The 19,846-nt window shown below is 43.1% G+C and overlaps 2 protein-coding genes across 9 annotated transcripts in view; one reads left to right on the forward strand and one right to left on the reverse strand.

Moving 5' to 3' along the window:
• Positions 1–19,846, reverse strand: part of CTNNA2 (catenin alpha 2) — a 1,127,693-nt gene that overhangs the window by 317,529 nt on the left and 790,318 nt on the right. The gene's annotated exons all lie outside the window — the stretch shown is intronic.
• Positions 15,497–19,312, forward strand: LRRTM1 (leucine rich repeat transmembrane neuronal 1). 4 transcript variants are annotated; one of them, XM_057497054.1, is made up of 3 exons: positions 15,497–16,123; positions 16,194–16,279; positions 16,393–19,312. In XM_057497054.1, exon 3 carries the CDS (start codon positions 16,452–16,454, stop codon positions 18,018–18,020), a length of 1,569 nt encoding a protein of 522 aa, XP_057353037.1. In that variant the 5' UTR covers positions 15,497–16,123; positions 16,194–16,279; positions 16,393–16,451; the 3' UTR covers positions 18,021–19,312. The 4 variants fall into 4 exon arrangements, with proteins under 4 accessions (XP_057353037.1, XP_057353038.1, XP_057353036.1 ...); XM_057497055.1 differs by having other exon boundaries at positions 15,497–16,102; XM_057497053.1 differs by lacking the exon at positions 16,194–16,279 and having other exon boundaries at positions 15,497–16,127.

The raw sequence follows: 19,846 nt of genomic DNA on the forward strand, positions 1-19,846 counted from the left end.
TTTCCATCCGTCAGTCTTGGTCCAGAACCTTCTTACCACCTGTCTGCCTAGAGAACCACTGTGAAACTTTCCCCTAGGGCCATCTTTCCCCAAACCCCCCATGTGAAATCACCAAACCCTCTCAATCAATGGAAGCTGAACTTCCTTGATTTTCCAGGAGGCCCTTCCATTTTACTCTTACCATGGTAAATATTTACTTGCTTGGTTATTGAGTTCTTCAATGCTATGTTGGCTATAGACTTTTAAATTCTTTCTTTTTAGTCATTTTCACATGTGAATGTGCCAGAGAACCTACCATGTCAAACTTATCTTTGTATCTGCTATAGTGGCAAGCACACAAAACAACAAATAAATACTTGAGTGAATGAATGAATGAATGAGTGGATGGATGGATGGATGAATGAATATATGAATATTGATGCTAGCTCACTGTGGAAGACTCAGCTGGTTAGGGGAATTTCTAGAGTTATTCTCTGTCCTACCACCCTAAAAAACATCATCTCACCTCCCTAAAGAAATGATGTGGAGACATAGTTTGGATCTTGACTCAAACAAATCTATTATAAAAAAAAAAGAAAAAGAAAATGTGAGGGATAATAGGAGACATCCGAATATAGAGTGTGTACTAGGTAATATTAAGGAACTGTTGTCAATTTGCTATGGTGTGATAATGGTACTGTGGTTATGTAAAAATGTTCTTTTTTCAGAGATATTTACTAAATATTTAATAGTAAAGTGTTTATGAGATCTGTGATTTAATTTAAAATACTCAGAAATGATGCAAAAGTTGCAAGACATTAATAACTGTTAAGTCTAAGTCTAATCAAGTCATTTTTCTGAGTCACCTCTCTTCATACCGCACTTGATAAAGAAAACACAATAATAAAAAAATGAAAATAAGGACTATAACTCCACATAGCAATCATCTGTGGGTGATTTGAAATATTCTATCTGTTCCTTACTTAACCACTTGGTGAGGCAGCAGCTGACTGTAGCACAGTTCAGAGAAGGTAAACCATAGTTCAATCCCAGAGAAGATACAAGAGCTGTTAAAGCCAATGGAGAAAAATAGCTAGGAAAACACTAATGCTTTCTTCCAATACAAATTCCCTATGGTGGGGAATGACAAAGATCCCTTGGCCACAGAGAAGGGAAGTGACAATGCTAAATGCAGGTCTACTAAAATATAGACCTACAAAAATGACAATAATAATGAATATATCTCACATCTGTACAATGCAACTTTAAAAATACCTGTGTTTTTTTTTTTTGGAAAATTTGTTCCAAAAAGCAAGAACATTAATCCCATTCTACAGATGAATAAACTTATGTCCTGATAGATAACTTTACATCTATCCTTGCGTTGTTTAAAATTATTGAATGGATAAAAAAATAATCCCCATGATTAAGTCAGTAGTTAAATCTCAGAATCAAAGCACAATTATTCCCTGACATTCTGATTATTACTTTCCAATGTGCGATCCCTCCCTTATCTGCTCCCAAAATAGTTGGTTGGAAAATCTTGCCTCATTTCCTGCCAGCAGGCTAGAAGAAAAAGACACTCTCCGTGATACAGAAGAGACACATTTCATGAGTTGCTACTGTCTTTATACAGAACATCAAATATTTCTGGAGGGCTTTTGGATGTCTCATTTTAACCCTCCTGACAACATGGCAGTTAGGTGGGTGGTAAATGCCATACAGCTTATTTTGTAAATCAAGAATTCTTATGACAGCTGAGGTGCTGTTCTTTGTGGCAGTGGAATCAGAGGGTAAAGAATTCTGGAATTGGAGATTTAGGATCCAGTCATACTATATCCATATTACCAAAGTCACCCAGTATTATTTTTCTTTTTTAGCTTTCAGGGATTCTCACAGAGCAAAACCTTCAAAGTAAACAGTGTTTGCTTTCCACATTAGTTGAATATCCTGAGCTGTACACTTGAATCTGAAAAAGATTTTGGAAGCCTTTGCAATGTTCCCAGCAACTGTAGGAGAGATGTTCTAGTCATCATACTATGCAACAAAACAAACTTTTTGGGTCTGAAGAGATGTGGCCAGTTTGGCAATTTGCCAACCTCATTTTGTCAAACAACTACTGTTGTTTACAAAACAAACAAAAAACTGGTGGGTATCTATCAGTCTTGTTAGACAACTATATTGAAAGGAAGTAGCTGAATCCCGTTTACATCCCAAACTTGTAGACATACCTCAAACACGATTATATTTAAATCAAGTAGATGGATTTAAATTCTTGTAGAGAATTGTCTGTCTTTAAAATGAGTACTTACCCATACAGGATTTATTACTATCTGAGCACAGTTTACCTCTACATATGGTCAAATCCACTCAAGAAGACCATTTGGAGAGACAAGGCGGCACCCAGGCCAGGCTCCCGTCTGTGACAGAGTTTGGTAAAGGATGAGATTCTCATTTTGGCAGAAGCTCCCCAGTCACAGGACTGAACTGTTAATGTCCCACCTTCCTCTACTCATTAGTTATGAGTTGTTCAGCCAAACAGACATCAAAACCTCTTCATGGACCTTCTGAACATTGCTAATGTTGAGCACATGGTATAAGATATAGCAACCCAATAAAGGTAGAAATAAGGAACTGGCTTAGCACGAGTTGTATCTCCTGTCTATATTGCTCTATGGGCTGGGCAAGAATCCCTGCCTAGCTGACAACTGTCTAAGGCCTACCTGAACAAGGAAGGCCCAATGTGATATTTTAATTGTTTTTATATTTATTAACTTTTGGTCTATAAGTAAGTGTCAAAGTAACATTATAGGTAGAAAACTACCCACCACATAAATGGGTTAAACTAGAAGCCTTTGAAATAAGCTCTCAACACCTTTATATTGAGTGTCCCTTTCACTGTCCAGCCCTTGTTAGATACACTTCAGACTTCACAGATCCATGAATGTCAGAACTGAAAGGGATCTTAGAAATCCTCTCATTCAACTTCCATTCTCTATATAAGGAAAGAATGTACCCCAAAAATGTGTACAAAGAATGTATCACAGAGCTAGTAAGCGACAAAACCAAAATTTAAACATGTGTATTCTAATTCTATGTTCACTTCTACACCAGAAATATGATTTAGACTTTGTTCTTGAGAAATTCTAACCTAGAAGTGGGGGTGGGGGAGGGGAGGAGGTGGGATGAGGAAGAGGGAAGGAGGTTCAGAAATAATTCAAGAACAATTTAAGACAATATCTAACAGAACACTTAGTTTTTACATGAGTAATAGTTCAAAGAAGGGGGAGAGTAATATGGGCTTCTGGAAATGTTATTCCCCACTAGCACCTGGACCCTCAAAAGAATGGAATCCCTCCCTAAATATTTTATATGCCTTAGTACTTAGCACAGAGTAAGTACCCCCCACATGGTTGCTAAATGGATGGGTGGCTATGAGGATTTGTGGATGGATGAATGAATAGTCTGAAGAATGGAAGCCCTTATAAAAGGAAGTGGGGTTTAATAGGGATCAGAGGGACAATGTGGGGGCTAGAGATTATTGAAATGAGCATTATTTGCTTAGAGGCTGTTGAAAAACAACCTGCTTGAAGCAGAACACATTTACTAGGAAGTAGCAGATGATGTATTTTAACACTGACATCTCAGCACCATGCAGCTGATCATCGCCTATTCCCATGACTTCACTGGGTTATGTTTAGACTAGTGGTATAAGTGCAGGGAGAGTTTGAGGAACTTGTTAATGAATCCAGACTCCCACACACAAAATGAGATTTCTGAATGTGTGTGGTCGTTGGTATTCTGTTCTGTTCTTTTTCTATGCAAATAGCAACAGATGGTAGAAGGGGGCCTGGAGAAGTGGGAATCTAGGAGGAAAGTTTACATTGCCCCATCCTCTCTCTTGCTGGTTCTACCCTGGATGAAACCCGGGGAAAAGGAAGATCATAGAAGCATCAAGTTTGGCTTTTAAAAGTCACAAGGTTGATTGGCATCCAGCTTTCTTAGCTGCCCCATTCAAGGGTCTAGGGAATATAGATAAAATCATCTAACACCAGTACCAGTATGTTAAAGCAAATGGCTTAGGCTTTCTGTGCCATGATTTCCTCATGACATGGGGAAAAGGGTAGAATATCATAGAACTTTAAGGAATGTTCAGAAATGAATACACTGAAGTGTTTTCCTTTAGTGCCTGATAATGAGTAATCACTCTAGAAGGTTTGCTGAAGCTGAAGATGCTGGTGAACATGAAGGCAAGACCATTTATAAAAGGAGCACTGACATTTTAAGGAAGCATATCTTGTGTTCAAAATCCTCTTCATCTCTTCAACCCTGTCTCACCCAATCCAGCCTGCTAGCCATTGGCGATCCCTTGAACACAGGCTTGTTTTGGCATTAGGACCTTGGCATATGTTCTTTCATCTGCTTGGAATGCACATCTCATGGAGCTTTAAATGGTTGCCTCCTACTCATTATTCAGGTTGCAACTCAAATGCCACCTCCTCAAGGAAACCTTGCCCAACTTTACATAAAGCAGCCCCCTTCCCTCAATTTCTCTCTTCCGCATAGTTCTATTTTAACTTTCCCTAGTGTATTACTTACTATCTAAAAATTGTCTCATTTACGTGTTTGCTTACAAAGTTACTCACTCTATTCCACTGTTCCCCAGGCCTAGAATATGCCTGCATATGTTAAGTGATCAATAGGTATTGGTTAACTAGTGACTGGTGCACTAGCTGATTGACAAAAACAGGACCCCAAAGCATATGCATTTAAGGTAGTGTTAATTATAGCCTCAAAGAAGTTAGCCCATCCTGAAAAGAGAATACCGAAAGCAAACTTCACACAGAATGACAGCTTGAGGTTTTTTGTGAGAAAAAGCAACAAGTCTTTTAGCTAGCCCCTTGTTTATTCTCAGCCTGGTGAAATCAGCTTTTATTTTTCAAGCTTAGGCTCTCCTCCCTACTTTCTCCTTCAATTCTGAGCTCTGAGTTGAAGAGAATCTAACAAACTGTAGCACACACTTGTATTTCCTGTGAGTTTAGACCACAGGACCTGCACATGCTAGATGCTTAAGTTCTGCTGGTCATGTTACTTGTCTAGGGGCCTAAAGGGTCCCTAAGGGCTTGCATACATTCTACAGATATTTAACTTGTGGTTAAAGATTGGAGAGTCAATCTTTCAACCTTTAGAAAACCAAGGTCCATTTAAGCAACTGTTCAGGAATGTAAAAAGGTCAGATTAAGTAAGTATATGCCTAGTTGTTTCTACCATAAAATTGTTCTAATATCTAAATGCTGCTTCCTAGTTAAGCACAATATTCTTTAATGTTTATGTACTATTATTTTACTTTTAAATTTCTATTTTTATAGGCAAAGGACAATTGAGCAGAAAAATGTTACATCCTTTCTCTCTAGCTTTTCATGCTGTGAGGCAACCTGTTTTGCTGTTTAAACCTGTGTTTGCTCTGTTTCAATTGCTCAGAAGAAAACAGTTCTGGCACCTTTAAAAATCAAAGATCTATCACTCAACAGGGAAACACAGCACCCTAGGAAAGGGAATTATGAGGAACAGAAAAAAGATACTGTGCTTTTAAAACCTCTTTGGCCTTACAAATCATCTGGGGGTCTTGTAAAAATGTGGATTCTGATTCAGTGTCTCTTGGTTGGAGCCTGAGATTCTGCATTTTTAACAAGCTTGAGGTGATACCTATACAGCCAGCCCTTGGTGTTCATAGACTCTTCTGACTGGGTCCAATAGCTTGAAAAATGAAAATTACTTTAGAGCATTTAGTATTTCCAGTTATAGTAACATTAAGCCATATTTAACCTGCAAAAAAACAACAACATACAGTCTTCCCATTCAGAGATGGAGCCTTTCTTTCTACCACTTAGGTTATGCTTTGGCCAACAGCAACAGCAATTTGCCAAAGAGAGAGGCTTGAACAGTCCTTGTGTGGGGGACTGGCTCTCTCTTGCTACTCTTAGAAGCCTGCAATCACCATGGAACTGCCCTGGAGCTAGCCAGCTGGAGGATTTGAAAGGCTACAAGAAAGAGAACTGAGATGCCCCAAGCTATATAGACAGTCAGTCAGTCAGTCAATGAGGCCCCAGCCAATAGCCTGCCAATCACCATTTCTGTGAGGAAAGCCATCCGAGATTATCCACTCCAGCTATTCTACAGTGGATCACAGATACATGAGTGAGCACAGTTAAGCTGGCCCATACAGATCTCCAGAGCCAGCACACAGAACCATGAACTAAATAAAACATTTTTTAACCACCATATTTTTTGATTTTTATTTTTTACAGCCCCCAAAGTAGGAATTGATACTTAGAAGGAGTGCTAAGAGTTTAAGTTAGAGGTGCATGATACCATGTGTGCTTGTGATACTTTTTTTCTTCTCTTCAATCAATATGATCTAATTTTGGCCTATTATAACAGAAACTGATATAAGTAGTTACAGCAATATCATTTTTTTCCTCTATTTTTATCATTAAATTTATTTTTGTTTTTTCCTTTACTATGCTGAATACTTCTGCTTATAGGTTAAGTCCCTTTGCTCAGGTCACATGGCTTGTAAATGGCAGAACAGTTTCCAGCCTAACAAAGAGTCAGAAACTTCAAAAGTTCTCTTCAGTAAATTTTTTAGTGTCTCACATTCTTCTGCTGAAATACAAATACAGAATTGCGTTCTGAAGGACATGATCTCCAGTCATCACCTTGTTTTGTATCTGAGAAAGTAATGTAAGGCCCATTCACAAAGCAATAACCTTATCCCGAATGGGATGCCAATGGCAAACCCTCTCATGGGAAGGGTAAGCTCAGTGTCAGCCAATCTTACGCACAGAGTCCTTAGATAGTCAGCACCATCACTCCATGTTTCCTTTGCAGTTTACCCACTGCTGGGCACTCTGCCCCAAGGTTGGTGATCCTTGACCATCTGGGCTCCTTGCAAAACCTATCAATCTCAAACGTATTTTTCTCTTTTTCACAGTTATGTGAAAAACACATTAATGACAGTCTCCTGGCCATGCCTACATACTAAAAGCTGCTCACTATGGATTTGGGCAGTGTTTGCCAATAGAATATGACTTTCTAAAATCAGATTTTGAAAGGCTTTAATCAGAACATGCCCTTTTTCAGTAGCACCCAGGTAGATACCACTTCCTATCATCCAGCTGCATCCCACATCCACATTACCCTACTGGACTGTGAAGACTTATGATTGTGCCTCAGCTGTACTGTAATTTTCTCCCTGGGAACCTGCATCTACTGTGACCACTAGAATCACCAAGAATCTTCCAGAGACTCCCTGACGTGTAAGTCCAGCTGTAACATCCGTTTGTATCTTCAACAATTTCTTCTTGGTTCCAAATGTTAGAGCTTGTTTTCATGTCTTAATCTCCCTGCCTCCCACTTACTCTAGATGAACCCATTCTATTGAAATCATATGAAATTATTTCTCAGGAAAAGTACCATTTAAAAATTGTGAATCTCATTACTAACCTGTTTGTAAAAAAAAATTGCACCCGGCCTGCCCTGACCATCTCTAATGTTAATGTGGTCAGCCCCACACAAGATCACACCTGGGCGGATGTGGGAGCCTCCCCACTGCTCTCCTTGCTCCCAGTATCTTTTTTTCTCTGCCTTTCATGTTCAATACCATCAGCTTTATCTCCCTTGCACCCACGTGTGGAAATCATAATGCAGTTGGAAGTCTTCCCAACCTGGCTCTAAGCTAACACTCCAGTCTCATCTCTCCTCACTCCTCTCCCCCATTCCTGGGATCACAGCACCCTAAGCATCTAGAAGCTCTTGTGGTTTTTTCACAGACTTCACCTACCAGTTGGGGGTGGCCTCTATTCATCCATCTGGTCATCTCCATCTCCTCCCCCTTTTCTCCCAGCAACTCTGACTGGCCTTGTTCAGTGAGCTAGAGAAATCTCTCCAACCACAGCTCTTGTTTACACATCCATCATAGCATGGATTATACTGCTTTGTTACGCATTACCTCCACTCCAGATCTGAGAACACCAAAAGCAGGGACTGCATTTTATCTTCCTCTGTACCTCATCAGCTAAACCTCCATTTGACTTAAATAAAAACAAAGAAGAACAGCAACAGATTTTTATGTTAAATAATAAAAACTATTTCCAGACATTCTTAAGGTGCGGTAGGAGATTAAGAAGTGGTTCCAGAGAACGGGAGATGATTTGAGTACAAAGATGAATGCACCCAACTGGGCAGTTTAATTCACCACTGAAGGTGCATTGCTTATGGGTGGTGGGGGATTTCCTACACAAGAGATCTGTGAAAAGAGGCCACATATAAAATGGCATTAATCTGTGTGACTTCAACCCCAAAAGGTTGGACCTTCCTGGGTTAATGTTGTACGTATATGTCAATGTAATACAGAGGTTTTTTATATTTAGCCCTGATTCCCTAGACTATTGATTAGGCAAGAATTCAAGCCAGTTAATAAACAATTTAACCAGAATCTCTCTGAACCCCAAACTATGCTAGACTGTACCAAGAAGAGAGTGGACATGTATATTTATCTATGTGGTGCTATGTGGTAATCCTTGTTCCCTCAATATTTGGGCTCTTGTATATGATCTTCTGTATCCTTTTAGAGGTAGATATTAAAGGGTTCTTAAAGTAGAAAAATAATAAGTCTGTCCTCAGGGAGTTTCCTTTTATCTGCAAGGACAACATGAGCAACATCTGGAAACTTCGATAAGATAGTTAAATGTCAAAAGATGTCAAAGACAGAACTTACTACAGAACTAAATTGGTTCTATTATATGTGGCTAGAATGAGAAAGTGAAGCATACTAACACCAACAGAAGAACTGTAGTTTTCCAGCTATCCTCATAAATTCTTGGGACTCAACCAAAAGCACATTTTTTACCAGTGTCCTGCTCTAGCGCTTGACATTTCCACCTTAGAATCAGTCCTCAGAATGGTGAGAGCCAATTTAAAGTCAAATGTACCTGTAGATTGCAATTAAATGCTTCCAAAGCCATCCTGGCATATTAGTTTGGTGTTAATTTTGTGCTGTGTTAATTAAGTGTCCCATGTAAGTGGGTGAAACTTTCTTGTGATTAAGACAAAGTATTGTGAATCTCAAAGAACAGAACAGAGTCTGTGCATTTCACAAATATTTTTAAATACTCTTACCCGAGAGAGCATTTTAGGTAAGACTGCATTAAACTATTTCCAGACATCAGTACCTTTGTGAAAATACTTTTGCTAGCCTACCACTTGACAAAATGTAAGGATGAAATGTTCACGAACTCCCAGAAAGAACCCTGAAGACCCAAAGCCCAGCCCTCCCACTGAGGTGGCAACTGCTCTACCAGAAGGAATGAGGAAACGAGAATGGGAAGGGAGGATTGTTCCCAGGTGCCAAGAACAGATTCAGGCAGGGACTTGGTACCCCAGCCAGAGGAAGGAAAGGGGACCAAGAGATGTTTCTATTTGTGGTGAGCTGGTGTTTCTCAACAAAAAGAAGCAAAAGAACGGTTGAGGGGGAAACGTGTACAACCTGTCAGGAGGATAACCCAGCATCCTGGGTTAGAAGTCTTCAAAGGTGCCACCCTTTGAATACCAATTCTGATTCTAGAATTAAAATTTAAGAAGCCTCGATGGGCAAAGGTATTGGCCTCATACATTCAGCCTGCTGTAACTGACTAGTATAGAGGAGGTGGCTAAAAGAACAAACATTTTATTTTCTTGGACGACTGGAGGCTCTAGTGAGAGGCTGCTTCCTTCTTCATAGATCACCCTCTTCTCACTGCATCCTCACATGGCCAAAGGGGCCAGAGAGCTCTCTAGGGTCTCTTTTATAAGGGCACCAATCCCATTCAGGAGGGCTCCACCTGGTGACCTAATCACCTCCCAAAGGTTCCTCCTCGACATACCATCACAGTGGGGTTTAGGTTTCAACGTATGAGTTCTGGGCGACATGGACATTCAGTCTGTAGCGGCACATGTATATGGAGGCTCATCATGACCACTTTATAGTGGCTAAAAAACTGGGATAATTTAATTGGCAAACAAGAGGAGATGGATAAAATAAATACAATGGAAAGGTTTGCAGTCATTGTGGATGATTCTGTTGGTTTGTATTCTTGATACGGGAAAGCACGAACAATAAAAAATAGTTACAAAGTGATATGGATAATGTCAGGTTTTTAGGAAATATAACCACATAGGAAATAGACAAGTCCTATAAGAATGTATACCCATAACTTAATATAGCTGAATTTTGGTGACTTAATCCTCACTTTAAATTTTAAGGTTATTTTTCCATATTTCATTTTTCTATAATAAAAAGATAAAATGCAAATAAATGTCCACAAGAAATACATACAGATTGGCAGTGATAAAGCTGAGGAGTAATGTAAACTGGAATATGCCTAAAGCTACCATATACAAGGACTCTATACTTCCTTTTGTACCAATGATAAAACCAAAAATTTTTAAGAGCCCCACTGCATGCTAGGTACTGTCATAGACACAGACTTCCCTTCTATGTGTTTGAAATCTAACAGGAGCAGGGACAAGATTCAGAAGGTGTGGGGTTTTTGTACAGATGCTATCACCAACTGTGGGCAATCACTTAACATTTCTGGCCCTTAAAGTCCTCAGTGACAAAACTAGGGAATCACTGATACCTGGGTTCCTTTCTGAAGTCAGCATTTGTGAGTGCTGCAACAGAATGCTTCTCAAGATTTAATTTTAACCAAAGACAAATGGTAAAATGCAGCTTTGATTCAGTGGGTCTAAAGAGATGTCTAACATTCCACATTTCTAGCATGCTCCAAGGCTGCTAACCCCAGGCTTACACTTTTGAGTTGCAAGACTCCACTATACGTGATCTCATTGAATTACCCCGAGAATCCTTTCAGATAGTCACTATTTCACTGATAATGGAGTAGCCCATGTAGGATCAAACTGATAAAAAATGACAAAGCAGGAGCCCCAGTTGCCATCTTTTACTCCTAGTCTCCAAGATGCTTAATGTCCCATTCAGTTCTAAAATACTATAATGAGAAATTGCTGCCCCCCTCATAAGAAGTGAGGACCAAGGACAGGATTGGTAAAAGCAAGCTGCTAACAGAATTTAGAAGAATGAGGGATCACTTTACATGGAGATGAGTTAAGAAGGCACAGAGGAAATGTGACATCAACCACAGGACAGCTAGAACAAGAGTGAGCACAGATGGACAGAGTGTACATAGCAGTTAGCTTTCATATGACACAATCAGAGCATATGGCAGTACAGAGGGAACTTGTAGACAGGGGCCCAGGAGAGCAGAACAGCCCTCATGAACTAAACCGGGAACTTACTACCAGAGGGCAAAGATAACTTTAAGGTGTGGAACCTTAGAAACTAAAAAAATATAGCAAATGAAGTTGTTCAGTACAGCCTTAGAAGCTCCCGACTTCCTACGTCTCCCCAACACAGAGGCTCCACTTGTCCCTGTCTACCTTCTGCCTGCCTCGTACTAGGGAATTAACCTACTCATCCTGATGGAAGCATCCCAGTGCCCACACTTGTATTCATGCCTTCATGATGCCCACGCCTCCAGCCAGTGTGCCTACATCTTGAGTCCTTAAAGTACTGGCTTCATAAACTTTACTTTCTTCAATGAAGCCTTTTAGCATGGGTTGCATTTGACCTGTCAGCTCTTCTCATTTGCATGTTTTAGTGACATTTACTCTTAAACACTGGGCAGTATATAAATGAGTATTATCAGTGAAGTTCCTCAGTGTCTGCTTCTCTTCCCTACCTAAAGTTCCTGAAGGAAAGCACTGAGTCACTGCATTTCTTTGGCTTACTCCCATTACGCATATCATGCATGCCCATGATAGCCATAGGTACTTCCTTAGTGCTATCCATAGTACTACCTTGTTTTAAGAGGAGGATAAAGTTTGGTAAGAAAAACAACCTCCCTTTCTCATTTGTTTCTCCTAAATAGGTTCCCTGTGTGAAGCCTTAGGGCCTTCACCCTTCAGCCCTACATGCATCTTCAGAGGCTCTCTGCAAAATGTGAGCTGTACGCTGTGTGCATAGAAACGACAGTTCATTTTCTTGTTTGCAAATTGTGACTTCCACCTGCCTCCCCTTCCTCTAAATCCTTCCTTTTAAAGAAAAGCCATGATTAACTGCTACTGAAAATTAAAGACAAAAGCATAAAGATCAAGGACCAGGCTGGTGCAGGTGATGACAGGACATTAAAATCACCACTCAGATTTTTCTTCCCTTGAACACTGCCAAAGTCTACTCATGGAAAGCCAATCTCCAGAGTGCATGCACGTTTCAGACTTTGTTCACTTGCACCTCTTGGTTCACAAACTGTGTTGACTTAAATTAAGAAATTGGAGGTGGCTTTCAGTTGAGATGAAATGGAAGAGGTATGGCATATCAAAAAAAAAATGGTTCTATGACCCCCACTTCCCCATCACAACATGAAAAACCAAGGAAAAAAAAAAGGAGGACTTATTATGCAAAGGTTAATACATCAGGCTTAGAAGAGGAGGAATTAATCACCTCTCCCTCCTTCAAGCTATAGTTCTGTCCTTTATAGCTGCACCAAGTTTCCTGCTTCCTCTTAGTTCCAGATTGCATTGTGGCAATCAGTTTCACACTCTATGTACCCCAGATTTCCATCCCAATGGCTGAATTCACATTTTTAAGATTCTTATCCTTTCCTACCTTAGTTCCCAATCCCATGTTGGCCTGATGGCTCCAGGTGGGTTTACGGATCTGTCCTACAATTATGGTGCTTCAGCAAGACAGGCGCAAGCTCCTTCCCCACATAACCATGAATAATGTCAAGGATGCTTTCCAAGTGTGTAACGTTCCTCTCATCAGCACTGAACACCAAAGGAGAAGACATCTGCTGACAGAAACCGTGGTCAGCCCTGAAGAAGAGCTTGATTAAGTACACACCGTAGCCACATTATAACTGGGTCAATCAGATGTTCTCACAAGATAGATAAAGAGATACAAAATATGGAGCATGAGGAAAGAGATGACTTTAGGTGAGTTTTTTTCATTTTTTACTTTTTAGTGTGTTGGTCCCTAAGGAGCATAAAATTAAAATGAGTGAAAAACAGCCGTATCAACTTGCTGTGGTGACTCAAAAGTTGTCGTTTCTCGACTCAACTTTGCTGAAACACTTGATTCATGTTGTTCTTATTTAACCTAATTTGCATTGATTTAATCAGTGCTGGTATGCTTTAAATACATAATAAATTGGGATTCTGCAACTTAGATGACTTAGAATAGCTAAATTTCAATAAAGCTCATTTCAATCTGTTAATGTATACGGTTCTGCCAAGGGGTTTAAAACCATAGAAAAGATGCAAACTTGCCACATTAGAGGTGGGAAAGGTTTAAAGACACCATCCAGATGAAATGATTTGCAGTATAATAATGTGAAAAGCAATATATACATATCTTAATTACAGCCTTGATACATCTACATTTTGAGCAGCATACTTAGGGGAAAACTCACATATAAATGCAGTGAATTTAATTTTATTTTCTTTCCTTCTTGCCAACACTCAACTCTTTTCTGCCTCTCCACCAGCTCTACAAATCAAGTGACATCCAAAGTGGGACCTCTTCTTGCCCATTTGGCAGGCTCCACCACCGCTTTGCCAAGCTGCCTGCATTGGGAGGATTTTCTTCCTAGCAGGCATGGGATTGGGTGACTTGTACTTACAGTATGTGCTGAATGGCTGGCCAGTGTTTACCACTGCCTGCCCAGCCCTCCCTTCCCAACCCTTCAGAGTTTATGGCTCAATCAGACAGCCGGCTGTCAGGAATAATTGTCTTGGCAAGAGGTGAAAACACTTGATGGTGAAATTGTTTGTTAAAGTGTTCTGCAGCACTTTGGGGGTGCCAGGATGAAGTCTGCAGGTGCCCAGGCCAGAGTTAGTTAGGAGGCAGGAGTGATGGAGAGGTAACCATCAAGAATAGATAAGGAAGAATACAACTTTGGGGTGCGAGACAGCAACACATCCATCTATGCCTGTAACAAGCTGTGAGACCTGGGATGACTGCCTGGTTTCTCTGTGCCTCAGTTTGGTCATGTGCAAAATTAAAGGGGTTGATTTTTTTCATGTCTCTTCTAGTTCCTAAGACAGCATGTGATGTCTAGGACATTTCAGATTTATTTCCCTTCCAATTAAATGATGCACCTCAGGGACGAATGGCCAGGGCAGAGTTCAGATGAATACAAAATGGAATGACTCATTCCCCTGTTAATATGGCTTTTCCTGAAAAGTACCACCAATCTTTGGTGACTTTGATTACATTGGTCGGTGTGTTCAGCTTGGATGCTAAGGACCAATCTTGTTACTTGTCCAAAGTCCATCCAGCATGGGCCTTTGGTGACCCATCTCACTTTTATCAAAGTACCACTACAAATATTGCCCACTTATTATGAGTTCCTAGGAGGCAGAAATTATGGGAATTCAGAGAGGAGCTAGAGATTTACATTTGTCACGAAGGTAGGCTTGCCCACATTCACTTCCATCAGTTTCTCCACTGTCTTTTAGGATTTTTTTCTTCTTTACAGATAGCCAACAGGTCCCTGGCAATAGCAATGTGGATCCTCCCCAGACAATCAGGGGAAAAAGGAGAAAACTCATTGTGAGGACCCCATCTATATATCTCTAAGTGATTGTGGGACAAAATAGGCAAGACTTTTACTAGTAGAAGACACAATTGATTTACAGTCTCAAAGCTTAATTAGGGCTGTGTGTATGGCAGGCTTCCTTATGGTTTAAGCCACCTCTTCCCACCCTGTTCTCTAGTACATTCTCCTGGAGTGGGTGGGGTGTACTGCAGGGCACTGTAACCACCATAAGCAACATGTCAGGGTCAGCTCTCTGGTGTCATAGAGCAGAATTTTTCTTTAATCCACTGGGCACCGCATCAAAGTCTATGGAGACCCCATCAGGGAAGACTCCCTGTACAAAGACACAGGTTTCTACCACTCTAGGTCTTACTCCCCCGGGAAGAGGACGGCTTCCCAGACTCGTTGGGTTTGGAAAACACTCCCCCATCCACAACCAGAAAGGGCTGGCTGACTGCAGAACTCCAGTCCCCGCAAGGGGAAAAAAAAATCTTAGCCAAACCCCCACGATCATTGCTTTCCTCTCTCTTCTCTCAAGTTGCTTTTCTAAAGCAAAGGACCAAATGTTGATTTCTCTACAGATTCCTACGTTATCACTTACACGTAGACAGCTTTAAAGGAGGTGGGGGTGGGGGTGGGGGGGAACGTCCCCAAAACGGAAAGGGAGAGAACAGAATATTTCAGTTTCCCACTTAGAAATATCTTGTTGTTCATGATGCTACCCCATACCTCCACACCCCTCCACCCCATTTTTTTTTTGAAATATGGACCAAAAAAGCTGAAAGTGTTTTCCATTTCATCAAAGAACATATATTACTTTAGTGGTTCGGTAAAATGTTGGTTTTATGCCCACCCCTTTTCAGTCTGCCCATGTCTGAGGTGCTCCGGGAAGACGCACAATCGTGAGCAGCTTACGACACTCAGTGAGCAGTAGGTGCCTGTGCAAGCTCGCGCCGCACACGGCCTGGCGGAGGGAAGGAGCCCGGCGCCGCGCCCCGCGCCCCGCGCCCCGCCGCCCGCAAAGCATGAGCGAGCCCGCTCTCCGCAGCCTCCCCGGGCGCGAATGGCAGGCGGTCTCGGCGGAGTAAAAGGTGGCGCCGGTCAGCGGTCCTTTCCAATGACGGACATTAACCAGACTGTCGAATCCTGGGGAGTCGCGAGCCCCGAGTTTGGAGGTTGTTTTTTTTTTTCCCCCCACAACGTCACAGTCCGAACTGCAGAGGGAAAGGACAGCGGCAGGAAGGCGAAGCCCGGCGCCGGCACGTAGTTGAGAAACTTGCGGGTCCTAGAAGTCGCCTCCCCGCCTCGCCAGCCGCCCTTGCAGCCCTGAGCCGAGCAGCAAAGTGAGACATTGTGCGCCTGCCAGATCCGCCGGCCGCGGACCGGGGCTGCCTCGGAAACACAGAGGGGTCTTCTCTCGCCCTGCATATAATTAGCCTGCACACAAAGGGAGCAGCTGAATGGAGGTTGTCACTCTCTGGAAAAGGGTGGGTAAGACACTTTTTAATTAAATTCTTTCCCGAAGATTTTTTTTATCCTCCCTTTTCTTTGCTGCAGCATCTAACATGGACCAAATCACCATCTCTTTGATCTTTCCGTGGCTGTGAACTTTCTATGCTGCCCAGCTTTCTGCATGCTTAGAGGTGAACGTGTGGCTTTCGGGAGGGGGGGTCCTTTATTTCAATATATTTATTTGATTTTTGCCATTTTCTCCCCCTCCCCCGCTCCCCCTCCCTCGGAATAAAATATGATGTAGATTTCTGACCGAGCGCTTCCAATGGACATTCTCCAGCCTCTCTGGAAAGATTCTCGCTAATGGATTTCCTGCTGCTCGGTCTCTGTCTATACTGGCTGCTGAGGAGGCCCTCGGGGGTGGTCTTGTGTCTGCTGGGGGCCTGCTTTCAGATGCTGCCCGCCGCCCCCAGCGGGTGCCCGCAGCTGTGCCGGTGCGAGGGGCGGCTGTTGTACTGCGAGGCGCTCAACCTCACCGAGGCGCCCCACAACCTGTCCGGCCTGCTGGGCTTGTCCCTGCGCTACAACAGCCTCTCGGAGCTGCGCGCCGGCCAGTTCACGGGGTTAATGCAGCTCACGTGGCTCTATCTGGATCACAATCACATCTGCTCCGTGCAGGGGGACGCCTTTCAGAAACTGCGCCGAGTTAAGGAACTCACACTGAGTTCCAACCAGATCACCCAACTGGCCAACACCACCTTCCGGCCCATGCCCAACCTGCGCAGCGTGGACCTCTCGTACAACAAGCTGCAGGCGCTCGCGCCCGACCTCTTCCACGGGCTGCGGAAGCTCACGACGCTGCACATGCGGGCCAACGCCATCCAGTTCGTGCCCGTGCGCATCTTCCAAGACTGCCGCAGCCTCAAGTTTCTTGACATCGGATACAATCAGCTCAAGAGTCTGGCGCGCAACTCTTTCGCCGGCTTGTTCAAGCTCACCGAGCTGCACCTGGAGCACAACGACTTGGTCAAGGTGAACTTCGCCCACTTCCCGCGCCTCATCTCCCTGCACTCGCTATGCCTGAGGAGGAACAAGGTGGCCATTGTGGTCAGCTCGCTGGACTGGGTTTGGAACCTGGAGAAAATGGACCTGTCGGGCAACGAGATCGAGTACATGGAGCCCCATGTGTTCGAGACCGTGCCGCACCTGCAGTCCCTGCAGCTGGATTCCAACCGCCTCACCTACATCGAGCCCCGGATCCTCAACTCTTGGAAGTCGCTGACGAGCATCACTCTGGCCGGGAACCTCTGGGACTGCGGGCGCAACGTGTGCGCCCTGGCCTCGTGGCTCACTAACTTCCAGGGGCGCTACGATGGCAACTTGCAGTGCACTAGCCCAGAGTACGCACAGGGCGAGGACGTCCTGGACGCCGTGTACGCCTTCCACCTGTGTGAGGATGGGGCCGAGCCTACTAGCGGCCACCTGCTCTCGGCCGTCACCAACCACAGTGACCTGGGACCCCCTGCCAGCCTGGCCCCCACGCTCCCTGACGACAGGGAGGGGCAGCTCGACGGCACGCCTGAGCCCTCCACTGCGGCTCTCCCTGGCGGTGAGCACGCGGAGAACGCTGTGCAGATCCACAAGGTGGTCACAGGCACCATGGCCCTCATCTTCTCCTTCCTCATCGTGGTCCTAGTGCTCTATGTGTCCTGGAAGTGCTTCCCAGCCAGCCTCAGGCAGCTCAGGCAGTGCTTTGTCACGCAGCGCAGGAAGCAAAAGCAGAAACAGACCATGCATCAGATGGCTGCCATGTCTGCCCAGGAATACTACGTTGATTACAAACCGAACCACATTGAGGGAGCCCTGGTGATCATCAACGAGTATGGCTCTTGTACCTGCCACCAGCAGCCCGCCAGGGAATGCGAGGTGTGATTGTCCCAGTGGCTCTCAACCCATGCACTACCAAATACGCCTGGGCAGCCGGGGTGGGCCGGCGAGCGCCAGGCTGGGGGTCTCCTTGTCTGTGCTCTGAAATGCTCCTTAACTGAAACTGTGAAGGGATCGCTCCCAGAGACCTGACATTTTAGCTTTATTGTGTCTTAAAAACAAAAATGAAATAAAACGCAACAAAAACCCCACCCCACAACCTTCAGGACAGTCTCTTAAATTTCATATGACAACTCCTTCCTCCCTTTGAAGATCTGTCCATATTCAGGAATCTGAGAGTGTAAAAAGGTACCAATCATTGATTTTTTTTTTGTAAACTAAAATGTTTAAAATAAAATAGCATTTACAGTTTTTACAGACTGGTGTAACCTAAATGGATTGTTACCCGTGTTAAAAGAGAAGCAACAGTTAAAATTTCCTTCCCTGTTGAGGGGAGGGGAGGGAGGGGTAAGGGTATCCACTGGCCAGAGGGAGAATCCGGAAATTCAGGAGCAAAACAATCTGACTCAGTTGGAAATATTAAGGATAAAGGGTTGAGTTACCCCACACCAGTAAAGACTGAACAAGAAAGCAAGACCCTTTATATTATTTTTTTGTGGGGAGTGAAGTACAATCTAACCATTTTAAAGCAAGTGAAGGGTGAAGTGAGGACTGAGCATCATTGCTCAGCCTTTAAGGTAGAGATCATTACAAATGGCTTTCAAAAGACAGTGCCAGATTGTCCTATGGACAAGAAACCTTTTTGCACGTAATATAACCATCTTTCAAATCAAGTCAAAATCTCACTCCCAAATGCTGCTGGTTCATAATTCTATGCCTTTGATTCACCAGATTAAGTAACATTTGCACCCTTTTCCATACTCTCCCAAGTGAAAGAGAGACCCTCAGCTTCTGCTCTCTACCATCTGACTGAGGGGAAGAAGGTGGAATCCAAATGTTTGCTGATGAAAGCTGTGCTTTCTGGAGCACATTGCTAAGACTGCAGCAAGCGGAGGCTCTCAGCATAGCACACTCCTAGTTACTATGGGGGATATTGAGAAAAACCCTACCTCGGGGTGAATGCCTACTGGGTAATGACTTGTAGCAGGAGACTTTAGGGGCAGACATGATACAGAAGCAATAGGGGAGGGTGGGGTGGAGGAAAATCATCATTTAATCCTGTGTTCCAATATTAGAGAGATGGGAATAATTTGTTAACCCAGGACAGAAAAATCTGCCTGTTCTCAGATCACCCTTTTGTGTAATGCTTGCTTTTCCTGTGTTGTTTTAGTTTTTGCTGTGTTGGGACCAAAGATTGCCCCTTCCTACCCTTCATAGGTTTCCAGGTTCATCACTGAAATTTAGATTATTTACTGAACTAAATTAATGAGTAGTAGCAGTTGGTGGATGTGGGTGAAGAGGAAGAGGGGAGTATGTGTACTGGTTGGGAAGGGTCTTTCACTTGCTAACAATTTTAAAAAATGTATGATTGAAATAAACTGTCATGGATGGCAGATGGTGAACACTGAACCAATGTTGTCCATGTCCAGAAGTCTTTCTAAAACTCAGGTGCTCTTGGAATGATCCTGCAGCCTGACATGTTTTTTTTTTCTCTCTCTCTCTTCTATTTTTTAAGAGACATCCAAATAGCAAGGAGAGGGATGGGGAAGAAATCTAACCACCAGCTCCCAAAATGCAAATAACTCCAGCCACCTACCAAAAGGGCAAAATCAGCTTTTTGAAATGCAGAATGGCATCACTTGGAGGTTTAGTTAACCTGATGATTGGTAGTAGGTTTCAGCTCTACCTATGGAGAAACCAATATGCCTAAT

The sequence above is a fragment of the Manis pentadactyla genome, chromosome 2 (genome assembly GCF_030020395.1).
Source record: "Manis pentadactyla isolate mManPen7 chromosome 2, mManPen7.hap1, whole genome shotgun sequence".
NCBI lineage: Eukaryota > Metazoa > Chordata > Mammalia > Pholidota > Manidae > Manis > Manis pentadactyla.